The sequence below is a fragment of the Heptranchias perlo genome, chromosome 7 (genome assembly GCF_035084215.1).
Source record: "Heptranchias perlo isolate sHepPer1 chromosome 7, sHepPer1.hap1, whole genome shotgun sequence".
NCBI lineage: Eukaryota > Metazoa > Chordata > Chondrichthyes > Hexanchiformes > Hexanchidae > Heptranchias > Heptranchias perlo.
The window spans coordinates 41,162,000-41,184,656 of record NC_090331.1 but is presented as its reverse complement, the minus strand read 5'-3'; the positions used below and the strand labels follow the sequence as shown (position 1 = coordinate 41,184,656).

General features: G+C 43.7%; 1 protein-coding gene across 2 annotated transcripts in view; it reads right to left on the bottom strand.

The window, feature by feature from the left end:
• ifih1 (interferon induced with helicase C domain 1) overlaps window positions 1-22,657 on the bottom strand; it is a 118,507-nt gene that overhangs the window by 4,279 nt on the left and 91,571 nt on the right. For both annotated transcript variants that reach the window (XM_067987372.1, XM_067987373.1), the window contains 5 exons: window positions 22,282-22,405; window positions 17,999-18,220; window positions 12,012-12,268; window positions 8,728-8,877; window positions 6,363-6,524 (listed from right to left, as the gene is read on the bottom strand). In XM_067987372.1, the coding sequence (XP_067843473.1) occupies window positions 6,363-6,524; window positions 8,728-8,877; window positions 12,012-12,268; window positions 17,999-18,220; window positions 22,282-22,405 (915 nt within the window). The remainder of the gene's footprint in view (window positions 1-6,362; window positions 6,525-8,727; window positions 8,878-12,011; window positions 12,269-17,998; window positions 18,221-22,281; window positions 22,406-22,657) is intronic.

Here is a 22,657-nt window from a genome sequence, read left to right as displayed (position 1 = left end):
GCTGGTAATGGTTCTGATGTTGCCATTTACAGCTGCTCTAGACCCATCTTTTGTTTCTTTACTTGTCCCATTACCACCCTCCTTGTTTTGCACCATCATCCCTTTTGTCATTTAATCACTCCTGCCCTCCACCATATCACAGACCTTCCCTTTTGTTATTAGAATCATAGAAAGGTTATAGCGCTTAGGAGGCCAGTCAGCCCATCGAGTCCATGCCGGCTCTATGCAAGAGCAATCCAGCTAATCCCACTCCCCTTCAAGTATGTATCCAATTCCCTTTTGAAAGCCATGATTGAATCTGCCTCCACCTCCCACCCCCTCAGGCAGTGCATTCCCGATCCTAAGTACCCACTGTGTAAAAAAGTTTTTCCTCATGTCACCTTTGGTTCTTTTGCCAATCACCTTAAATCTATGTCCTCTGGTTCTTGACGCTTCCGCCAATAGGAACAGTTTCTCTCTATCTACTCTGTCTAGACCCTTCATGATTTTGAATACCTCTATCAAATCTCCTCACAATCTTCTCTGTTCCAAGGAGAACAACCCCAGTTTCTCCAGTCTATCCACGTAACTAAAGTCCCTCATCCCTGGAATCATTCTAGTAAATCTTTTCTGCACCCTCTCTAAGACCTTCACATCTTTCCTAAAGTGCGATGCCCAGAACTGGACACAATACTCCAGTTGTGGTCCCATTGTTTTATAAAGATTCATCATGACTTTCTTACTTTTGTACTCTATGCCTCTATTTATAAAGCCCGGGATCCTGTATGCTTTCTTAACTGCTGTCTCAACCTACCCTGACACCTTCAATGATTTGTGTGCATATACCCCCAGATCTCTCCGTTCCTGTACCCCTTTTAGAGTTGTGTCCTCTAGTTTATATTGCCTCTCCTCATTCTTCCTACTGAAATAGATCACTTCACATTTTTCTTCGTTAAATTTCATCTGCCATGTGTCCGCCCATTCCACCAGCCTGTCTATATCCACTTGAAGTCTATCATTATCCTCCTCACTGTTCGCTACACTTCCAAGTTTTGTGTCATCTGTACATTTTGAAATTGCCCTGTACACCCAAGTCCAAGTCATTAATATATATCAAGAAAAGCAGTGGTCCTAGTACCGACCCCTGGGGAACACCACTGCGCACCTCCCTCCAGTCCGAAAAACAACCGTTCACCATTACTCTCTGCTTCCTGTTACTTAGCCAATTTTGTATCCATGCTGCTACTGTCCCCTTTATTCCATGGGCTTCAATCTTGATTATAAGTCTACTGTGCGGCACTTTATCAAACGCCTTTTGAAAGTCCATATACATCACATCAACCGCATTGCCCTCATTGACCCTCTATGTTACCTCATCAAAAAACTCTTATCAAGTTGGTTAAACACAAATTGCCTTCAACAAATCCGTGCTGGCTTTCTGTAATCAATTCACACTGTCCAAGTGACTGTTAATTCTGTCCCGGATTATCGTTTCTAAAAGTTTCCCCATCACCGAGGTTAAATTGACTGACCTGTAGTTGCTGGGTTTATCCTTGCATCGTTTTTTGAACAAAGTGTAACATTTGCATTTCTCCAGTCCTCTGGCACCACCCCTGCATCTAAGGATTTTTGGAAGATTATGGCCAGTACCTCCGCATTTTCCACCCTTACTTCCCTCAGCAACCTAGGATGCATCCCATCCGGACCGGGTGACTTATCTACTTTAAGTACAGCTGGCCTTTCTAATACCTCCTCTTCATCAATTTTTAGCCCATCCAGTATCTCAACTACATCTTTCTTTACTGAGACTCTGGCAGCATTTTCTTCCTTGGTAAAGACAGATGCCATGTCCTCTGCCTCCATGAGTAGATCTTCTTTTTGGTCCCTGATTGGCCCCACCCCTCCTCTTACTACCTGTTTACTATTTTATATGCCTATAGGAGACTTTTGGATTCCCTTTTATGTTTGCCACCAATCAATTCTCATACTCTTTCTTTGTACCTTTTATTTCCTTTTTCACTTCCCTTCTGAGCTTTCTACATTCAGCCTGGTTCTCACTTGTGTTATCAAGCTGACATCTGTCATAAGCCCCTTTTTTCTGCTTCATCTTACTCTCTCTCTCTTTTGTCAACCAGGGAGCTCTGGCTTTAGTTGCCCTACCTTTCTGCCTCGTGGGAACGTACCAAGATTGTACCTGAACCATCTCCTCCATAAAGGCCGCCCATTGATCAATTACAGTTTTGCCTGCAATCTTTGATTCCAATTTACTGGGGCCAGATCTGATCTCATCCCACTGAAATTGGCCTTCCTCCAATTGAGTAATTTTACTTTAGAGTGGTCCATGTCCTTTTCTATAGCTATTCTAAACCTTAGGATACTATGATCGCTGTTCCCTGAATGTTCCCCCACTGACACTTGCTCCTCTTGGCTTGTTTCATTTCCCAGAACCAAGACTAGCAATGCCCCATAAGACCATAAGAGATAGGAGCAGGAGTAGGCCATTCGGCCTCTCGAGCCTGCTCCGCCATTTAATGAGATCATGGCTGATCTGATTTTTACCTCGACTCCACTTTCCCGCCTTTTCCCATATCCTTTGACTCCCTTGCTGATCAAAAATTTGTCAGCCTTGAATGTATTCAATGACTCAGCCTCCACAGATTTTTGGGGTAAAGAATTCCAAAGATTCACGACCCTCTGGGAGAAGAAATTCCTCCTCATTTCCATTTTAAACAGGCGACCCCTTATTCTGAGACTATGCCCCCTAGTTTTAGAGTCCCCCATCCTCTCAGCATGCACCCTATTGAGTCCCCTCAGAATCTTGTATGTTTCAATACGATCTCTCATTCTTCTAAACTCCAATGCGTATAGATCCAACCTGTTCAATCTTTCCTCATAAGACAACCCTTCCTCGTTGGGCTGGAAACGTGCTGGTCAAGAAAGTTCTCCTGAACACACTTCAAAAATTCCTCCCCCTCTTTGCCCTTATGTTATTACTATCCCTATCTATATTAGGGTAGTTGAAGTCCCCTGTTATCACAACTCTATGGCTTTTGCAGCTTTCTGTAATTTCCTTGCAAATTTGCTCCTCTATATCCTTCCCTTTAGTTGGGGGCCTATAGAATACACCCAGTAGTGTAACAGCACCTTGATTGTTTCTTAACTCTAACCAAATAGATTGTGTCCTTGACCCCTCCAGGACATCCTCTCTCTGCAGCATTGCAATATTCTCCTTAATCAATACTGCCACTCCACCTCCTTTCTTTCCTTCCCTATCTTTCCTGAACACTTTGTATCCAAGAATACTTAGTACCCAATCCTGCCCTTTTTTGAGCCAGATCTCCGTATTCGCCACAACATCATATTCCCATGTGGCTAATTGCGCCTGCAGCTCTCCAGCCTTGTTTACTACGCTTTCTGCATTTACTCACATGCACTGTAAACCTATTTTAGACTTTCTTGTACTCTCTCTTAGTCTGGTCCCATCTACTACCGTACTATTTCTTACTCTAGTGCTATCTTTCTCTCCCAATCCTTTGTGCACCTTGTTTCTGCTTTCCAATGCGACATCCTGGTGCTCCATCCCCCTGCCAAATTAGTTTAAACCCTCCCCCACACCACTAGCGAACCTCCCCGCGATGACATTAGTTCCAGCTCCGTTGAGGTCCCACCTTCCCCAGGACTGGTCCCAATGCCCGAGGAATCCAAAGCCCTCCCTCCTGCACCATCTCTCCAGCCATGCATTCATCTGCTCTGTGCTCCTATTTCTATATTCGCTAGCGCGTGGCACCAAGAGTAATCCGGAGATTACTACCTTTGAGGTCCTGCTTCTTAATCTCTTTCCTAACTTCTTAAAATCTGCCTGCAGGACCTCATCCCTCTTTCTGCTTATGTCGTTGGTACAGATATGGATCACGATCTCTGGCTGTTCACCCTCCCCCTCCAGAATGTTCTGCAGCCGCTCAGAGATACCCTTGACCCTGGCACCAGGGAGGCAACATAACATCCTGGAATCACATCTGCGGCCGCAGAAACGGCTTTCCGTTCTCCTAACTATAGAATCTCCTGACCTTTCTTCTCCCCCTCTATACGGCTGAGCCACCCATGGTGCTATGGTCTTGGATCCGGCTGCAGTCCCCAGAGGAACCCTCTCCCTCACCAGTATTCAAAACTGAATACTGGTTAGAGAGTGAGATGCCCTCAGGGGACTCCTGCACAACCTGCCTGGTCCTCCTTGTCTGTCTGGCGGTCACCCAGTCCCTCTCTGCCTGCTCTCTCTTAAGCTGAGGGGTGACCACCTCCAGAAACGTGCTTTCCATTTGGCTCTCAGCATCGCTGATGCACTGCAGTGTCGCCAGCTGTTGCTCAAGCTCTGAAACCCGGAGCTCGAGCTCCTCCAGCTGATGACACTTCTTGCAACTGTGGTTATCCAGTGCAAGGGAAGCGACCTGGAGTTCCCACATGGCACAGGATGTGCACTCGACGGGACTGAGGTGCCCTGCCACGCCTCTATTTATTATATCATTAAATTTATTTTTGTTAACTTTAGTTAAAGACTTAAAAAGAAAACAAACACTCACCAGCTACTCACCAATCAGCTCCTCCCCTTGTGCTGACATCACTGTAGGTGTTTTTATTCACCGCTCGCCCTGACGCCGGCCCGCCTCCCTCTCCCCGGCCCGCCTCCCTCTCCCCGGCCCGCCTCCCTCTCCCCGGCCCGCCTCCCTCTCCCCGGCCCGCCTCCCTCTCCCCGGCCCGCCTCCCTCTCCCCGGCCCGCCTCCCGCTCCCCGGCCCGCCTCCCTCTCCCCGGCCCGCCTCCCTCTCCCCGGCCCGCCTCCCGCTCCCCGGCCCGCCTCCCTCTCCCCGGCCCGCCTCCCTCTCCCCGGCCCGCCTCCCTCTCCCCGGCCCGCCTCCCTCTCCCCGGCCCGCCTCCCTCTCCCCGGCCCGATTCCCGCTCCCCGGCCCGCCTCCCTCTCCCCGGCCCGCCTCCCTCTCCCCGGCCCGCCTCCCTCTCCCCAGCCCGCCTCCCGCTCCCCGGCCCGATTCCCGCTCCCCGGCCCGATTCCCGCTCCCCGGCCCGCCTCCCGCTCCCCGGCCCGATTCCCGCTCCCCGGCCCGCCTCCCGCTCCCCGGCCCGCCTCCCGCTCCCCGGCCCGCCTCCCGCTCCCCGGCCCGCCTCCCTCTCCCCGGCCCGCCTCCCTCTCCCCGGCCCGCCTCCCTCTCCCCGGCCCGCCTCCCTCTCCCCGGCCCGCCTCCCTCTCCCCGGCCCGCCTCCCTCTCCCCGGCCCGCCTCCCTCTCCCCGGCCCGCCTCCCGCTCCCCGGCCCGCCTCCCGCTCCCCGGCCCGCCTCCCGCTCCCCGGCCCGCCTCCCGCTCCCCGGCCCGCCTCCCGCTCCCCGGCCCGCCTCCCGCTCCCCGGCCCGCCTCCCGCTCCCCGGCCCGCCTCCCGCTCCCCGGCCCGCCTCCCGCTCTCGGGACCTCCTGTTACACTGCCCTCACCTCTCGGGATCTCCTTTTATACTGCCCTCACCTCACGGACTCTCCTTTTATACTGCCCTCACCTCAAGGAGTCTCCTTTTACATCGCGCTCACATCTCGGACTCTCCTCCCGTTCTTGGACTCTCCTTTTACACTGTGCTCATCTCTCGGACTCTCCTCACGCTCTCCTTCCTTTCCTTTCCTCCCCTCCCCTTCCTCCCCCCACCTTTCCCTGGCTCTGTACTTGCTTAAAAACTGTTTAATCTTAAACTTCTTCCAGTTCTGATGAAAGGTCATCGACCTGAAATGTTAACTCTGTTTCTTTCTCACAGATGCTGCCTGACTTGCTGAGTATTTCCAGCATTTTCTGTCTTTGTTTCACAATCACCATGTATTTTACAAAAGAACTGAATTTCGATCACCTGCCTTTCAACAGTTGCTTTGATGTTTTATGGCATTTTATGTTGTTCCTGTAGTGTTTTGTTGTGCTGGTCTTCATTAAATTTGGCTAATTCCATTAAATAATTCAATATTTTTTCAAGCAAAGAAAACGACTTTGAATTAGCGACTTTGAATGACAAGCATTCCTACAAAATGATTAAAATACACAATTTATAACATTGCAGTTGAATTTCCAGCGTAAAAGCTGTTTCTCTGGGGCTTCGACAGACCTTCCGCCATCGTTAAAGCGGACGAACGGCCGAACTCCCGTGGAAATTGAACCCATTGTTCTTACTGGAGCATGATTTACTTCACATAATTTGGTCACTGCTTATGGACATCTTTTTTAAAATATGTTTTCTGAATTAAGCAGCAGATTTCACTGATCAAGTCAAATTTGGGGAGGGAATTCAAATTCAAATCTAAAAAAGATCATTTACATTTAGAAAATACTTCTTCTGTGTTACCTGCTTCTTGTAGTCCTCTTCTGGCATTTCCTGCACTTTTTTAATTGCTTTGTACATCATTTCTTCACGGAAAACATTGACATTTTCACGTTCGAGAACTCCTGATCCCTCGTTTGCTACTAAAGCATAAGTGCTATCATCCGATCGAGCCCTGCCACGTGCCTGCAATTGAGTAATAGTCAGGGCAGAATGAACATATGATTTTGGATGCTCTCAGTGAAACATCTTAAAACTATGCATTTCTTTGAACAGAATAATGGTACTTACATTCTACAATGATTCTATATGACTAACAAGTGTAACTGTATAGTATCAAAACCACATTTTAGTGAGAAAATAAGCATTCTGCTCCTATATTTAAAAATTACTTACAAGAGAGAAACTATTTCCGCTGGTTGGGGATTCTATGACTAGGAGGCACAGTCTAAAAATTAGAGCCAGACCTTTCAGGAGTGAGATTAGAAAACATTTCTACACACAAAAGGTGGTAGAAGTTTGGAACTCTCTTCCACAAACGGCAATTGATACTAGCTCAATTGCTAATTTTAAATCTGAGATAGATAGCTTTTTGCCAACCGAAGGTATTAAGGGATATGGGTCAAAGGCAGGTATATGGAGTTAGATGACAGATCAGCCATGATCTTATCAAATGGTGGAGCAGGCTAGAGGGGCTGAATGGCCTACTCCTGTTCCTATGTTCCTATGTAACATATCCATAACAAAAACAGCAAAATAGTTATTAAAACAATATTGTTTGATGGGAATTGGATGATTCCAATGCTGTAAATCACAAGTGCATTTGGTTCTGTAACCAATAAGGGGTAAAAATCCATTCATGCCTAAAAACGGGTGCGCAGTAGGCGCAGGGAATGATCTCTGTACCTGAAAGGATGGCCCAAGACACACCTAATATTGGGCCTCGGGCCTCGATATCATCAAACCTGCGAGATGCGGAAACCTAATGGGCGTCCCCAAGCAGCTCGCCAGAGAAGAGACCTCGAACACTTTGAGTGTTCTGAAGGTGTTTCCCACTTCTTTTCAAGTGGTTTCTTTTGTTCTTTGCTTTGTGGATGGGATGAATCTCAGAGTTGCGGGGAGCAGGTTGGTGGTTGTGCCATTCTGTGATGGGCTTGGTTTACAGGGTGGGGGGAATGGCTGGGAGAGGTTGCAGAGCTGGGTTGGGGTGGGCTGAGGCATTGGAGAATTTAAAAGACCATGACAAGGATTTAATCATTTGTGAGTTGTACAGCCAAAATAGGTCGATCAGGACAGTGATGATGGGCACATGGGACTTAGTGTGGGACAGGATTTGTGTCACAACATTTATGGAGGATAGAGAAAGCAAGGAGAGCATTTGTTGGATCTGGAGGTAAAAAAGGCATGTCTGAGGGTTTCAGCAGAAAAGTGCCTGAGCTGGGCAATGTTGCAAAGATAGAAGTAAGCAGTCTTATGGTGGAAAGGATTTGGAGTCTGAAACCGAGTTCAGGGTCAAACCGATGTCACAGCTGGGACTAAGCCTTAAACAGTGGCTGGGAAGAGGAATGGAATTGGTAGCAAAGAAGCAAAATTTGTGTCAGAGGCCAAAAACAACTCCATAGGTCTTCTGGGAATTGAGCTGGAGGAAGCGGAGACTCATCCAAGACTGGATGGCAGACAAGCAGTCTAACAGCACAAAGACGGTCAAGGGATCAAGGCGTTACCGCTGGGTGTCTTCAGCATACATATGAAGCTGACCCCACGCGGCCTGTGTGGGTGGTCGCTCTGGCTGCCTGTCTCTCTTTCAGGCCTTGTCCACGCCCAGGTGGCCCTGGGGAAGGAGCAAGCAATGTCTCATAAATAGTTTTTAATGACGTTTATTCAGTTTTTTTCTTTTTGTAATTATTGTGCTCATTGAGTTGAGGGATGTTAGTACTGGGAAATGGGATTCTTCCCATTTTGGGCATCTAACATCAGTATGAAGCAACCCCAGTTTGGGTATGGCAGCATGCTGCAGGGTAAAGCTCCTCCTAATCTGCCTCAGCCCCAATCCCAGAAGAGCACCCCCTCCTATTGCACCAATGAGATATTTTTTCAATTTACCATCCAGCCTTTGAGTGTGATTGCCAATTAATGCTGAATTAAAGACAAATGTAGACACATGCCCCTTGGGAACTCTCTTTTCAGAGAGAGCCCTTACACCAGTCTCGGCTGGGTTTTAACCTGGTCCCAGATGTAAAATGCCAGTGTCTAACCCAATGCATCAACCAGCTTCCCCAGTTATTTGGCTCTTAATAAGCATTACAACTATTAACACCATACCAAAAAGTTCTATATGATATGAAATGTGAATGTTTAAGCTAACACTGTATACATTAAATAAACTTACTTGGACCATGGCAATCTCATTGGTGACTAGACCATAACGGATTACAAAATTACATTCTTTTATATCCAGACCTTCTTCTGCTACAGTAGTTGCAATCAGTAGGTTTATCTCTCCATCACGGAATTTATTGAGCACCTCCTTTTGTTCATTCTATTTGAAGTATAAAGATATGTTAAAAATTCAGAAACAGACTATGCATTAACATATGACTGAAATTTAGGGTTATATCAATCTATAAAATCCATAATCATAATTATCATTGGGAAGTTGTTGCTCTTATTCAACAAATTCATGATCTCTTACAGCTGCTATTGACTTAGAGGCTGAAGATTAAATCAACAGCAGGATAATAGCAGGTTAAAATATTCAGATGTTGAAATGGAAAAAAAGAGGGTGGCTTTTTGTTTTTAACTCAGTAATGCATTAATCTGTGGTTTATACATGCTGACACAATTAGAATACAGCCTAACCCATTTTTATGCAATTCTGGTGTAAGTATAATCCAATTTTATGTAAGTTCTAAAAGTCCCAATTTAATCCATTAATTTCGATGGAATTCTAGTCTGTTGTAATAAAAGAATACTTACAAGTTTAAGGTATGCAAGAGAAAAACATGACATCGTATAAATAATCTTCAGGAATATGCAATTTAATCAGTTTTCAGAAAATGTAAAAGCCAGGTCAAGGTTGTCGACTTTGATAAAACTGTACGGAATTAGTTTCCTAGCCCAAATCTCTAATGTCCTACACAGAAAACTAAAGCCATGCTAATAAAATCTATGGATGTTGAGTGATTTTCAGGCTCTGACAATCTAAGTTATTAAAAGAAATACAATTGCAATGCTGTGCAGCTTTTAATTCACTTGCTTGTGTGTAATTATTTTAATTTGAAAATTGAAGATTCATTTGGCGTGTATTTGGGTTTGGATTCCTCTTTACGGCAGGGCTATGAGAAAATGCATGCTGAGAAAGTTTAACTGAGACCAGCCATGTAACAGACTTGCTCAGAGATTATAATCTGCATCTCCTCCCCTAATTAATGTCATGGTATACCATAAACAGATGGAGCAGTAAGGGAAGTGAAACAGGGAACACCCCAATACTTTGTTGAGATTCTGTTTAACACTTTATACCTTGTAGTTTGTGTAGCTATATAAGGTTTCATAGCAATAATTTCTGGCTATGGTTTCAAAATCAGAGAAGTTATCACATGTATAACTCTAAGCACAATTTACTCCAAACAAATGTTTTCCAGTTGCAATGTTCCAAACTGGTAGCCACTATATAAAATTTCTAATCTAGGTGTAAAGTCGAAGTATGCAACCTTGACTTAAGCACAGCATATTCTTGAATGTTTTGATTTCTCAGCACACTGATTATGGAATATGGCCAGTCACCTTCCACACTTTAACAACTTACAAATTGCTATTGTGTAATATTTGATCTTGTACACTAGACTCTGTTGAGGTTAATTAAATGTTATGAGGTACAAATATAGTCATTTTATTTGTTAACAGAATCAACAAATTTTGATCCAAGCAAACTCTTCAAGCTACTCAGCTATACAGTGTATAGATCTACGAATTAAGGAGTCTGCTCTGTGGGCCCAAAACTTGAACTGGCTGAGACAGCTTGTAGCTTATTTTTTTTCCTGGCATGAGCCTCCTGTTGGGAAGTACAAGTCAGCTATATGGATGCATTCAAGGCTTACTGAAACATAGCTGGTAAGTTTGAATAGAAAATCTCTTGTGAGGAACTGTGTTACCTAAAGGCCTCAAGAATTATTTGAAAATATTCTTTTACAAGTGGATTAAAAATGTGATGTGTGGAAGATCTGATATTACTCTGCATTATTCAGTTATTACATAGAATTACAATATGAAAACAGGCTTTTTGGCCCAACCTGTCTGTGTTGGCATTTATCCTCCACACAAGCAGTAGTTCTAATCCCACATGCTTGCCTGTTCCTATGTCCCTTTATTCCATCAGCTAATCTATTCTTAAATGTTGACATGGTCTGAGCTTCAATCACTAACTCTGGTACTGCTCACAACTCTGTATAAAAAAGTTTATTTTGCTCTCAGTTCTAAATCTCTTACATTTAATCTTATATCTACATTCCCTTGTTCTAGACCCCCCCAATCACCAGAAACAATCCGTTTCTATCTCCTCTGTCCAATTTCATAATTTTGAACACCTATATCAAACCATCCAATAACCTCCTCTGTTCTAATAAAATCAACCCCAATTTTTCAAATCTTTCTTTGTATTTGTATTTCCTCATACCAGGCAGATCCTAGTGATTCTGTACTGTACCCTCTCTAGTCCCTCGACATCTTTCCTGAAGTGTGGAGCCCAATACTGCACACACTGTGGTCTTACAAAGGTTTTATAGAGACTCACTATTACATCTCAACTTCTATATTCTATAGCTCTTGCCATAAAACCCAGTATTCCATTAGTTTCTTTATGACATTATCCACTGAGGCACTGCTTTTACTGTCTTGTGAACCTGGATCCCCAAATTCCTCTGCTCTTCCATGTCATCCATTCAAATACTTTTGTTTGCAGAAATGTACTTCACATTTATTGACACTGAATCCCACCTGCTGCTTTTTTCCACATTCCACCATCTTATCAATATCCCTTTGCAGTTTCCTTTGATCCTCAGATTTACTGTGCCTCTTATTCCAGTATCATCTGCAAATTTGGACACCACTCTCTTCAGCCCTATATCCAAATCAATAACGCACACAGTGAACAAAAGAAATCCCAGAACAGAACACTGTAAGTCACTGCTACCCATTTCCAACCGCTCAGAGAAACTGCTAACTCTTACTCTCTGTTTCATCCCTTCTAACTAGTTTTAATCCAATTTTCTACCCTCCCCGAATTCCATACCCATTAATCTTCTCAAATAGTCTCCTGTATGGTATCTGATCAAAGGCTTTTTGAAAGTCCATGTACATGACATCCACTGCCTTTCCCCCATCCATCGTATACAACAATTCCTCAAAACCCTCTAACCCTGATATTTTCCCTGGTATTTGTCACTCCTGTCATGCGATCTCATATCATGCTCTTCATTGATCTTACTAAAGGTCACCTGTCCTAATGTTTGTCTGATTACACTTCTGTGAAGTACCTTGGGATGTTTTAGAACGTTAAAGGCGCTATATAAATACAAATTGTAGTAGTGGGGATTGAAACCCACATGTAAGTTTTAAGAGTCCTGAGATGATTATGAAGAAATAGTACTCTGCATTTGCAGCAGAGAGTTTTACCTGAGTCATGTGCTTGTACTGACTGTTACTGCCAGCTCCAGTTAAGTAATGGGCCTTAATTCCAACGTCCTTAAACTTCTCATTCTCTTCTATCCACTCATGCAGAGCATGTGCATTTTGGCGTGTCTTTGTAAAGATGATGCCCCTTGAGTTTCTTTTTTTGGTGAATTCCTGAAGTATAGTTGCTCGTAATTTTGTCAGTTTTCCATTTTCATACATTGGCTTTCCAGCTACAGTTTGAAGCTTTTCTTGATGTACTGGAAAGAAGAATATGAAAAAAATCTAAATCCTGTCCAATCCTGTGAGGCCACTTAACTCTGTTCCTGAATTCCCGATTTATGCTCCAAGTGGGTGAAGCTCCACATCAGTAGCACAAATTCATAAAATATACCCTTCAATGTGTTGACATCAAGCACTATTAAGTAGGGTATACAATGGCTTGACCACAAAGTAAAGCGTCTTCATTCTAACCTAACAATTTAATTTAACCATGACCTCAGATAAGCACTGGCTATCTACCACACCAACATTACAATTCTGTTTCCCACACCAACCATTCTAGCGACTTGAATGAAACTACTAACTACTAGGTAGCTTTACAGACTTAAAAAATTAAGTGGAAGAATGTCATATTATCCATTAAACTCATTGCTTTCAGAGGCCATAGGGGGAACTCGAAAGTTCGAGGAACAGCACCTCATCTTTCATTTAGGCACTTTACAACCTTCCGGACTCAACATTAATTTCAATAACTTCACATCATAACCACTGCTCCCATTTTTTCGGACAGCAGATGCTGGTAATGGTTCTGCTGTTGCCATTTACAGTTCCTCTAGACCCATGTTTTGTTTCTTTACTTGCCCCATTACCACCCTCCTTGCCTTACACTATCATCCCTTTTGTCATTTAATCACTCCCGCCCTCCACCCTATCTCAGACCTTCCCTTCTGTTCTTTCCTCCCGTCCCCTTCCTCCCCCCACCCCCACAATTGCCTGGCTCTGCACTTGCTTAAAAAAACTGTTAAATCTTTAAATTCTTCCAGTTCTGATGAAAGGTCATCAACCTGAAACGTTAACTCTGTTTTTTCCTCTACAGACGCTGCCGGACTTGTGCGTATTTCCAGCATTTTCTGTTTTTATTTCAGATTTCCAGCATCCGCAGTATTTTGCTTCTAACATTAACTACTTTTGCTGAGAGTCCACATACAAATGGATTTCAATGTAGGCAAGTGTGAGGCCATCCATTTTGGACCTAAGAAGGAGAGATCAGAGTACTTTCTAAATGGTGAAAAGTTCAAAACAGTGGAGGTTTGAGAAATTGTGGCCCATGGAATAAAGGGGGCAGTAGCAACATGGATACAGAATTGGATAAGTGACAGGAAACAGAATAGCGGTGAACGGTTGTTTTTCGGACTGGAGGGAGATGTACAGTGGTGTTCCCCAGGGGTCGGTGCTGGGACCACTGCTTTTCTTGATAATATATTAATGACTTGGACTTGGGTGTACAAGGCACAATTTCAAAATTTGCAGATGACACAAAACTTGGAAGGGTAGTGAACAGTGAGGAGGATAGTGATAGACTTCAAGAGGATATAGACAGGCTGGTGGATTGGGCGGACATGTGGCAGATGAAATTTAACGCAGAAAAATGAGAAGTGATACATTTCAGAAGGAAGAATGAGGAGAGGCAATGTAAACTAGAGGACACAACTCTAAAAGGGGTACAGGAACAGAGAGATCTGGGAGTATATGTGCACAAATCGTTGAAGGTGGCAGGGCAGGTTGAGAAAGCAATTAAGAAAGCATATGGGATCCCAGGCTTTATAAATAGAGGCATAGAGTACAAAAGCAAGGAAGTCATGATGAACCTTTAAAAAACACTGATTCAACCACAACTGGAGTATTGTGTCCAGTTCTAGGCACCGCACTTTAGGAAAGATGTGAAGGACTTAGAGAGGGTGCAGAAAAGATTTACTAGAATGATTCCAGGGATGAGGGACTTTAGATACGTGGATAGACTGGAGAAGCTGGGGTTGTTCTCCTTGGAACAAAGACGTTTGCAAGGAGATTTGACAGAGGCATTCAAAATCATGAAGGGTCGAGACAGAGTAGATAGAGAGGAACTGTTCCCATTGGTGGAAGGCTCAAGAACCAGAGGACATAGATTTAAGGTGACTGGCAAAAGAACCAAAGGTGACATGAGGAAAAACTTTTTTACACAGCGAGTGGTTAGGATTTGGAATGCACTGCCCGAGGGGGTGGTGGAGGCAGATTCAATCATGGCCTTCAAAAGGGAACTGGATAAGTCCATGAAAGGAAAATATTTGCAGGGCTAAGGGGATAGGGCAGGTAAGTGGGACCAGCTGGATTGCACTTGCATAAAGCTGGCATGGACTTAATGGGCCGAATGGCCTCCTTCCACGCTGTAACCTTTCTATGATTCTAGGTCCAAAGAGACTTAGGCGTCCATGTAGATAGATCATTAAAATGTCACGGACAGGTACAGAAAATAATCCAAAAGGCTAACGGAATGCTGGCCTTTATATCTAGAGGACTAGAATACATGGGGCTCTAAGTTATACTTCAGCTATACAAAGCCCTGGTTAGATCGCACCAGAAGTATTGTGTTTAGTTCTGGGCACCGCACCTTAGGAAGGATATACTGGCCTGGGAGGGAGTGCAGTGTAGATTTACTAGAATGATACCTGGACTCCAAGGGTAAAATGATGAGGAGAGATTACACAAACTAGGGTTGTATTACCTGGAATTTAGAAGATTAAGGGTGATTTGATCGAAGTTTCCAAGATGGTATGGGGAACTGATAAGGTAAATGGAGAGAAACTATTTCCGCTGGTTGGGGAGTTAGGAAACACTTGAACACACAAAAGGTGACAGAAGTTTGCAACTCTCTTCCGCAAACGGCAGTTGGCGCAAGCTCAATTGTTAATTTTAAAACTGAGATTGATAGATTTTTGTTAACCAAAGGTATTAAGGGATATGGGGCTACGGCAGGTATATGGAGTTAGGTCACAGAGCAGCCATGATCTCAGTGAATGGCGAAACAGGCTCGATGGGTTAAATGGCCCAATCCTGTTCCTATGCTCCTCTAGAAATTTCGAATCTTGGCTTAAAAAAGATCTACAGGAACAGGAATAGGACATTCAGCCCCACAAAACTGTTCCGTCATTCAATTAGATTATGGCCGATCTGTACCTCAACTCCATTTACCCACCTTTGTTCCATATCCCTTAATGCCCTTATCTAACAAAAATCTATCGATCTCGGTCTTGAAAATTTCAATTGATTCAACATCCACAGCCTTTTGGGAGAACGAGCTGCAGATTTCCACTACCCTTTGTATAAAAAAAGTGCCTCCTGATTTCACTCCTAAATGGCCTAGCTCAAATTTTAAGATTACGGCATCTTGTTCTGGATTTCCCCACCAGAGGAAAGAGCTTCTCTGTATCTTCTATATTGAATCCCTTAATCATTTTAATTGCCTTGATTAGATTACCCATCAACCTTGTAAACTCAAGGCAATACAAGCCAAGTTTATGCAAATTGTCCTCATAATTTAACCTTTTAAGCCCTGGTAACATTTTGGTGAATGTACACTGTACCATCTCCAAGGCCAATATATCTTTCCTGAGACGCAGTGCCCAAAACTGAACGCAACACTCCAGATGGGGTCTAACCAAGGCTCTGTACAACTGAAGCATCACTTCCTCATTTTTGAATTCCAATCCTCTTGAGATAACGACCAACATTCCATTATCCTCTATGATTACTTTTTGTATCTGTGCACTAGCTTTTAGTGATTTATGCACATGGACACCTAAATCCATTTGCTCCTCCACAGCTCCTAGTCTCTCACCGTAAAGTCTTTCATGGATTCAAAGTGGATGCCCTCTTATTTTCCCACATTGAACTCCATCTGCCATATTTTTGCCCACTCACTTATTTTATGTCCCTTAGTAAATTCCTGCTCCCATTCACACAACGTGCTGTGTCTCCTAACAGTGCCATCTGCAAAGTTAGATATACAACTCTCTATTCCTTCATCCAAGTCATTTATATGGTGAAAAGCTGAGGCTTTTAGACCCTGGAAAGTTGTCTTTCTTAAGTCCCATTATTTTCTCCATTATCATTTTTTAAACTTATATTAAATTCACTAAGTTGCTCCCCTTGACCTATTTTTGGGTTCCCTTGTACCTGGTATCTTGTTCTCTTCCTCCACTGTAAAAACAGATACAAAGTACGCATTTTACCAGTGGACTAGGGTGTCGCGGAGGGAGCAGTCCCTTCGGAATGCTGAAAGGGGAGGGGAGGGGAAGATGTGTTTGGTAGTGGGATCGCGCTAGAGGTGGCGGAAATGGTGGAGGATGATACGTTGAATGTGGAGGCTGGTGGGGTGGAAGGTGAGGACAAGGGAGACCCTATCATGGTTCTGGGAGGAAAGGAAAGGGGTGAGGGCAGAAGTGCAGAAATAGGACAGACACGGTCGAGGGCCCTGTCAACTACAGTGGAGGGGAATCTTGTGTTGAGGAAAAAGGAAGACATATCGGAAGCACTGGTGCAGAAGGTGGTATCCTCAGAACAGATGCGACGGAGATGGAGAAACTGGGAGGGGGGAATGAAGTCCTTACAGGAAGCGGGGTGGGAGGAAGTGTAATCAAGGTAGCTGTGGGAGTTGGTGGGCTTATAATAGATATTGGTTGACAGCCTATCTCCAGAAATGGAGCTAGAGAAGTTGAGGAAGGGAAGGGAAGAGTCGGAGATGGACCATGTGAAGGCGAGGGAAGGGTGGAAATTGAAAGCAAAGTTGGTGAAATTTTCCAGTTCGAGGCGAGAGCAGGAAACAACACCGATACAGTAATCAATGTACTGGAAAAAGAGGTGAGGGAGGGGACCTGAGTAGGACCGGAACGAAAAATGTTCCACGTATCCCACAAAAAGGCAGGCATAGCTGGGACCCATTTGGGTTCCCTAAGCGACACCTTTTATTTGGAGGAAGTGAGTGGAGTCAAAGGAGAAGTTGTTCAACGTAAGAACAAGTTCAGGCAGGCGGAGGACGGTGGTGGTGGGTGGGGACTGGTTGGGTCTCTGTTCAAGGAAGAAGGGGAGAGCCCGCAGGCCGTCCTGGTGGGGGATGGAGGTATAGAGGGACTGGACGTCCATGGTGAAAAGGAGACGATTAGGGCTGGGGAACTGGAAACTGTTAAAGTGACAGAGGGCGTCAGAAGAGTTGTGGATGTGGGTCAGAAGAGACTGGATTAGGGAAGAAAAAAAGAGTCAAGATAGGAGGCAATAAGTTCCGTGGGGCAAGAACAGGCTGAAACGATGGGTCTCCCAGGGCAGTCCTGTTTGTGGATCTAGGGAAAGAGGTAGAAGCGGGCTTTGCGGGGTTGGGGGACTATGAGGTTGGAGGCCGTGGAGGGAAGATCTCCAGAGGAGATGAGGTCAGTGACGGTCTGGGAAACTATGGCTGTTAAACTACATCAAAGTAACCCTTGCCTGGGGAAAGTATGTGGCTTAGATATACCCAGAAAGTTTATCCACTCAATCTGAGCCATGTTGATCAGGGAGGCACTATGCAGAGGCTGTGGCATCTAGCAGCATGGGTAGTGAGTGGTGTCAGGCATTTCCTGGAGGATGGCTACGAGGGGCGTAGGTGGTTACTTGGGAGAAAGCTGTATTCCGCCCTCTTGTTTGCAGAGATGGCAGGATAAGTGGGTGAAAAGGGATAAGATTACATAAAAAGTGTGAAAGTAACCCAAGAAATGTTGTGATTTGTCTTTCAACCCATTTATGGCTTGACCGCAGTGAACTTTCCCTTTACATTCCAAAGCCAGCAGTTATATATATATAAAATGCGATTTCAAAAATGTTAGTTCTGGGAGAGCGCACATTAACCCAGATGTGGTTATTTTATACATAAATCTTTGATATGCCTTGCAAGTTCATACCGAAATGAAGAGGTATATTACCTCCAAATAAAGTAATAAGAAATCTATCGGTATCATCCAATTTTGATTTTGGTTCCTCCTCATCATCTTCTGTGAATTTCTTCCTTTTTTCATCTTGATAGAAGTTAGTGAGGTAATTGTATGCATCAATCATCCTTATGGTATCATTAATCATCAGGGCATCATTGTATTTTCTTAAATGCTCTGCACAGACACGCAGTTTACGATTTTCATCCTTTGCTCCTGTTGAAGACAAAGTGATGTCACTTACAAACACTTCTGTAGTATACATGGGCTGCAGTACACAGTTTGGTCAGTCTTGTACTTCCTAAACAGTAGCCATCCAATGATTTTAAACTTACATTTACATCACTGGTGGCTGAAGAAGACCCAAAGATTGGCCTATGATTAGACAAATTTTCAGAGTACAGCAGGGGATTGCTTTACATGTGCAACTCTAGTGCATCTACTATAGACGAGGGTCGATTTTAAGGGCCCCAGCCTGGCATAAACTGGGTGATAGCGGCCTGAAAATAGCATTGGGTCAATTACTGAACCGTTCAAGTTGGCATTCCAGCCACTGCCGTCTTGGGTAGGCTCCTGAAATGCTCACTTGTTTCAGGTGGGAGACCGTCTTCAAAAAGCAAAATCTGCCACAAAAGTGGAGCAGCAGGTAAATAGGAAAGTGCTTCACTCTGTGAGTCGACTCTCAGGTAGCTAGACTGGAAGGGTCATGGTGTAATTTTGTGCTTCTAACAAGAATGTCTTACACCGGAGGATCTGGCAGATGCAGCCAAAGAAGGGAGAAGGGCATAGAGTATTGTGAGGAGCTGGCCAGCTGCGGCTGAGTTCAGGTCACGCTGGATGAGTGTTAGGCCCCCTATTTGCATATACAAAGGGGCTAATACCTGTTTCAGGGATGGGTCCTGGACGCTTATAATTCAGCCATTACCAATATGGTGGCCAGCACACTTCTGACGCGGAATATGCGTGTGCATGCCGCCTGCCATATTAGATGCTTAGGTGCCTGTTTTGCATCAACAAATTTCTATGCCAAGAGATCCATTAGCATGTATGTAAATTACTTACATTTCATCTTCATATATTCTAATTCTGGATAAGTTTCTCAATGTGTATTCAATTTTTTTATTGCTATTGTAAACATAATCTTAAAATTACAACGAAGACAATTGAAAGCTAATCATAGGAACATAGGAACAGGAGTAGGCCATTCAGCCTCTCATGCCTGCTCCGCCATTTGATAAGATCATGGCTGATCTGTGATCTAACTCCATATAACCTGCCTTTGGCCCATATCCCTTAATACCTTTGGTTGCCAAAAAACTATCTATCTCACATTTAAATTTAGCAATTGAGCTAGTATCAATTGCCGTTTGCGGAAGAGAGTTCCAAACTTCTACCACCCTGTGTGTGTAGAAATGTTTTCTAATCTCACTCCTGAAAAGTCTGGCTCTAATTTTTAGACTGTGCCCCCTCCTCCTAGAATCCCCAACCAGCGGAAATAGTTTCTCTCTATCCACCCTATATGTTCACCTTAATATCTTATAAACTTCAATCAGATCACCCCTTAACCTTCGAAACTCCAGAGAATACAACCCCAATTTGTGTAATCTCTCCTCGAAACTTAACCCTTGAAGTCCGGCTATCATTCTAGTAAACCTACGCTGCACTCCCTCCGAGGCCTTCCAAAGGTGTGGTGCCCAGAACTGCTCACAGTACTCCAGGTGCGGTCTAACCAGGGTTTTGTATAGCTGCAGCATAACTTCTGCCCCCTTGTACTTTAGTCCTCTAGATATAAAGGCCAGCATTCCATTAGCCTTATTGATTATTTTCTGCACCTGTTCATGACACTTCAATGATCTATGTACCTGAACCCCTAAGTCCCTTTGGACATCCACTGTTTTTAAACTTGTTACCATTTAGAAAGTACCCTGTTCTATCCTTTCTTGATCCAAAGTAGATGACCTCACATTTGTCACATTGAATTCCATTTGCCACAGTTTTGCCCATTCACCTAATCTATCAATATCCCTTTGTAATTTTATGTTTTCATCTACACTGCTTACAATGCCACCAATATTTGTGTCATCGGCAAACTTAGATATGAGACTTTCTATGCCTTCATCTAAGTCGTTAATATTGTGAATAATTGAGGCCCCAAGACAGATCCCTGCGGGACTCCACTAGTCACATCCTGCCAATGTGAGTACCTAATCATTATCCCTACTCTCTGTCACCTTTCGCTCAGCCAACTTCCTAACCAAGTCCGTACTTTTCCCTCGATTCCATGGGCTTCTATCTTAGCTAACAGTCTCTTATGTGGGACCTTATCAAATGCCTTCTGGAAGTCCATATAAATAACATCCATTGACATTCCCCTGTCCACTACTTTAGTCACCTCTTCAAAAAATTCAATCAGGTTTGTCAGGCACGACCTACCTTTCACAAATCCATGCTGGCTCTCTCTGAATAACTGAAAATTCTCGAGGTGTTCAGTCACCCTATCCTTAATTATAGACTCCAGCATTTTCCCCACAACAGATGTTAGGCTAACTGGTCTATAATTCCCCGGTTTCCCTCTCTCACCTTTCTTAAAAAGTGGAGTGACATGTGCAATTTTCCAATCTAGAGGGAGAGTTCCTGAATCTAGAGAACTTTGAAAGATTATAGTTAGGGCATCTGCAATGTGCTCACCTTCTTCTTTTAAAACCCTGGGATGGAAACCATCTGGTCCTGGGGGTTTGTCACTCTTTAGTGCTATTATTTTCTTCATTACTGTTGCTTTACTTATGTTAATTTTATTGAGTCCCTGTCCCCGATTTAATATTGGTTTTCTTGGGATTTCCAGCATTTTTTCTATTGTAAATATTGACGCAAAGTAATTGTTCAATATGTCCGCCATTTCCCCATTGTCAATGACAATATCCCCACTTTCAGTTTTTAAGGGGCCAAAGCTGCTCCTGACCACCCTCTTTTTCCTAATGTAACTATAAAAGTTCTTCATATTGGTTTTGATATCCCTTGCCAGTTTCTTTTCATACTCTCTTTTTGTAGCTCTGTTTTGTGATCCTTTGTTGATCTTTGTATCTTTCCCATTCGCCAGGATCTGTGCCATTTTTTGCCTTTTTGTGTGCCCTTTCCTTATGTCTTATACTGTCCCTTACCTCTTTAATTGTCCATCGCTGCTTTTTTTGGCAAGTAGAGTTCTTGCCCCTCAGGGGTATAAACCGATTCTGTATCACGTTAAATGTTTCTTTAAACATTTCCAAATGATCATCAGTCGTTTTACCCATTAACAGATTTGCCCAGTTTACTGTGGACAATCTCTGTCTCATCCCATTGAAGTCGGCCTTGCCCAAGTCTAGAATCTTAGCAGCTGATTCACTTTTTTCCCTTTCAAACACTACATTGAACTGGATCATGTTATGATCGCTATTGGATAGATGTTCACGCACAGTTAAGCTGTTAACTAAATCTGGTTCATTACTCATTACTAAATCTAGTATGGCTTGCCCCCTTGTTGCCTCCAGGACATACTGCTGTAGAAAACTATCCCAGACACACTCAAGAAATTCACTACCTTTCTGACAGTTGCTAGTCTGCTTTTCCCAATCTATGTGAAGGTTAAAGTCCCCCATTAAGACCACTATGCCTTTGTTACATGCTTGTCTAATCTCCGCATTTATACAATCTAGCACTTCAGAGCTGCTGCCAGGGGTCCTATACACAACTCCCACTATCGTCTTAGATCCTTTCCTATTTCTCAATTCTACCCATAAGGTCTCTGTTGGTTGCTTACCTCGCATTATATCCTCCTTTATCACTGAAGTGATTTCATCTCTAATCACTAAGGCTACTCCTCCCCTTCTTCCATTTTCCCTATCTCTCCTGTAGACCTTATAACCCGGTATATTTAGTTCCCAATCCTGACCATCCTGCAGCCATGTCTCAGTAATAGCTATCATGTCATACCCTCCAATTTGAATTTGAACCTGTAGTTCATTTAATTTAATCCAAGCAAAATCACTTCATACAAAAGCATGTGAGAATGTGGGTCTTACTGCCACAGAAGGGCACAGATGGATAGAAAAATGTCAACTAAGGTGGTAAAAAAGGAAATAAATATTTACTTGTGAAGCAAGGGTATTAAAGGGGTATGAAGAAAGGGTGGGCAATTAGGATTAAAAAGGTAAAGAGCTACATACCTAACAAAATGGCAGAACAGGCTTTATGGACCGAATGGCCTACTCCAGTTCCTATAAACATAAGGTGTGTCATCTAACCTGTTTTCTCCTTTTGAACAATCCACTGCTCATAAGACTGCGTGCCAAAATCTGATACAGGGCATCGTCCAAGGTACTTGTGAATGTCCGTCATGATTTCTTTGATTTGATCTCCAAAAGGATCCTTAAAATCATACACAAAGGAGAATCAGCTGCTTTGATAAAGGCTTCTTAATCTGTACTTTCTGATATTTGATTGTCACAGTTGAAACATGTATATGCTGTGTGTCTGCACTTGATGCCATTTTCTGCCTCTATAGAGTGGAGAAAAAAGTCCTCTACATAGGAAAGCTGACGTGTTTGCTGTGGGTTAGAGTAGTTACTTTCAATTAATATTGATGAATTCTATACATGTTATTATTCCGCCAGAACTCTT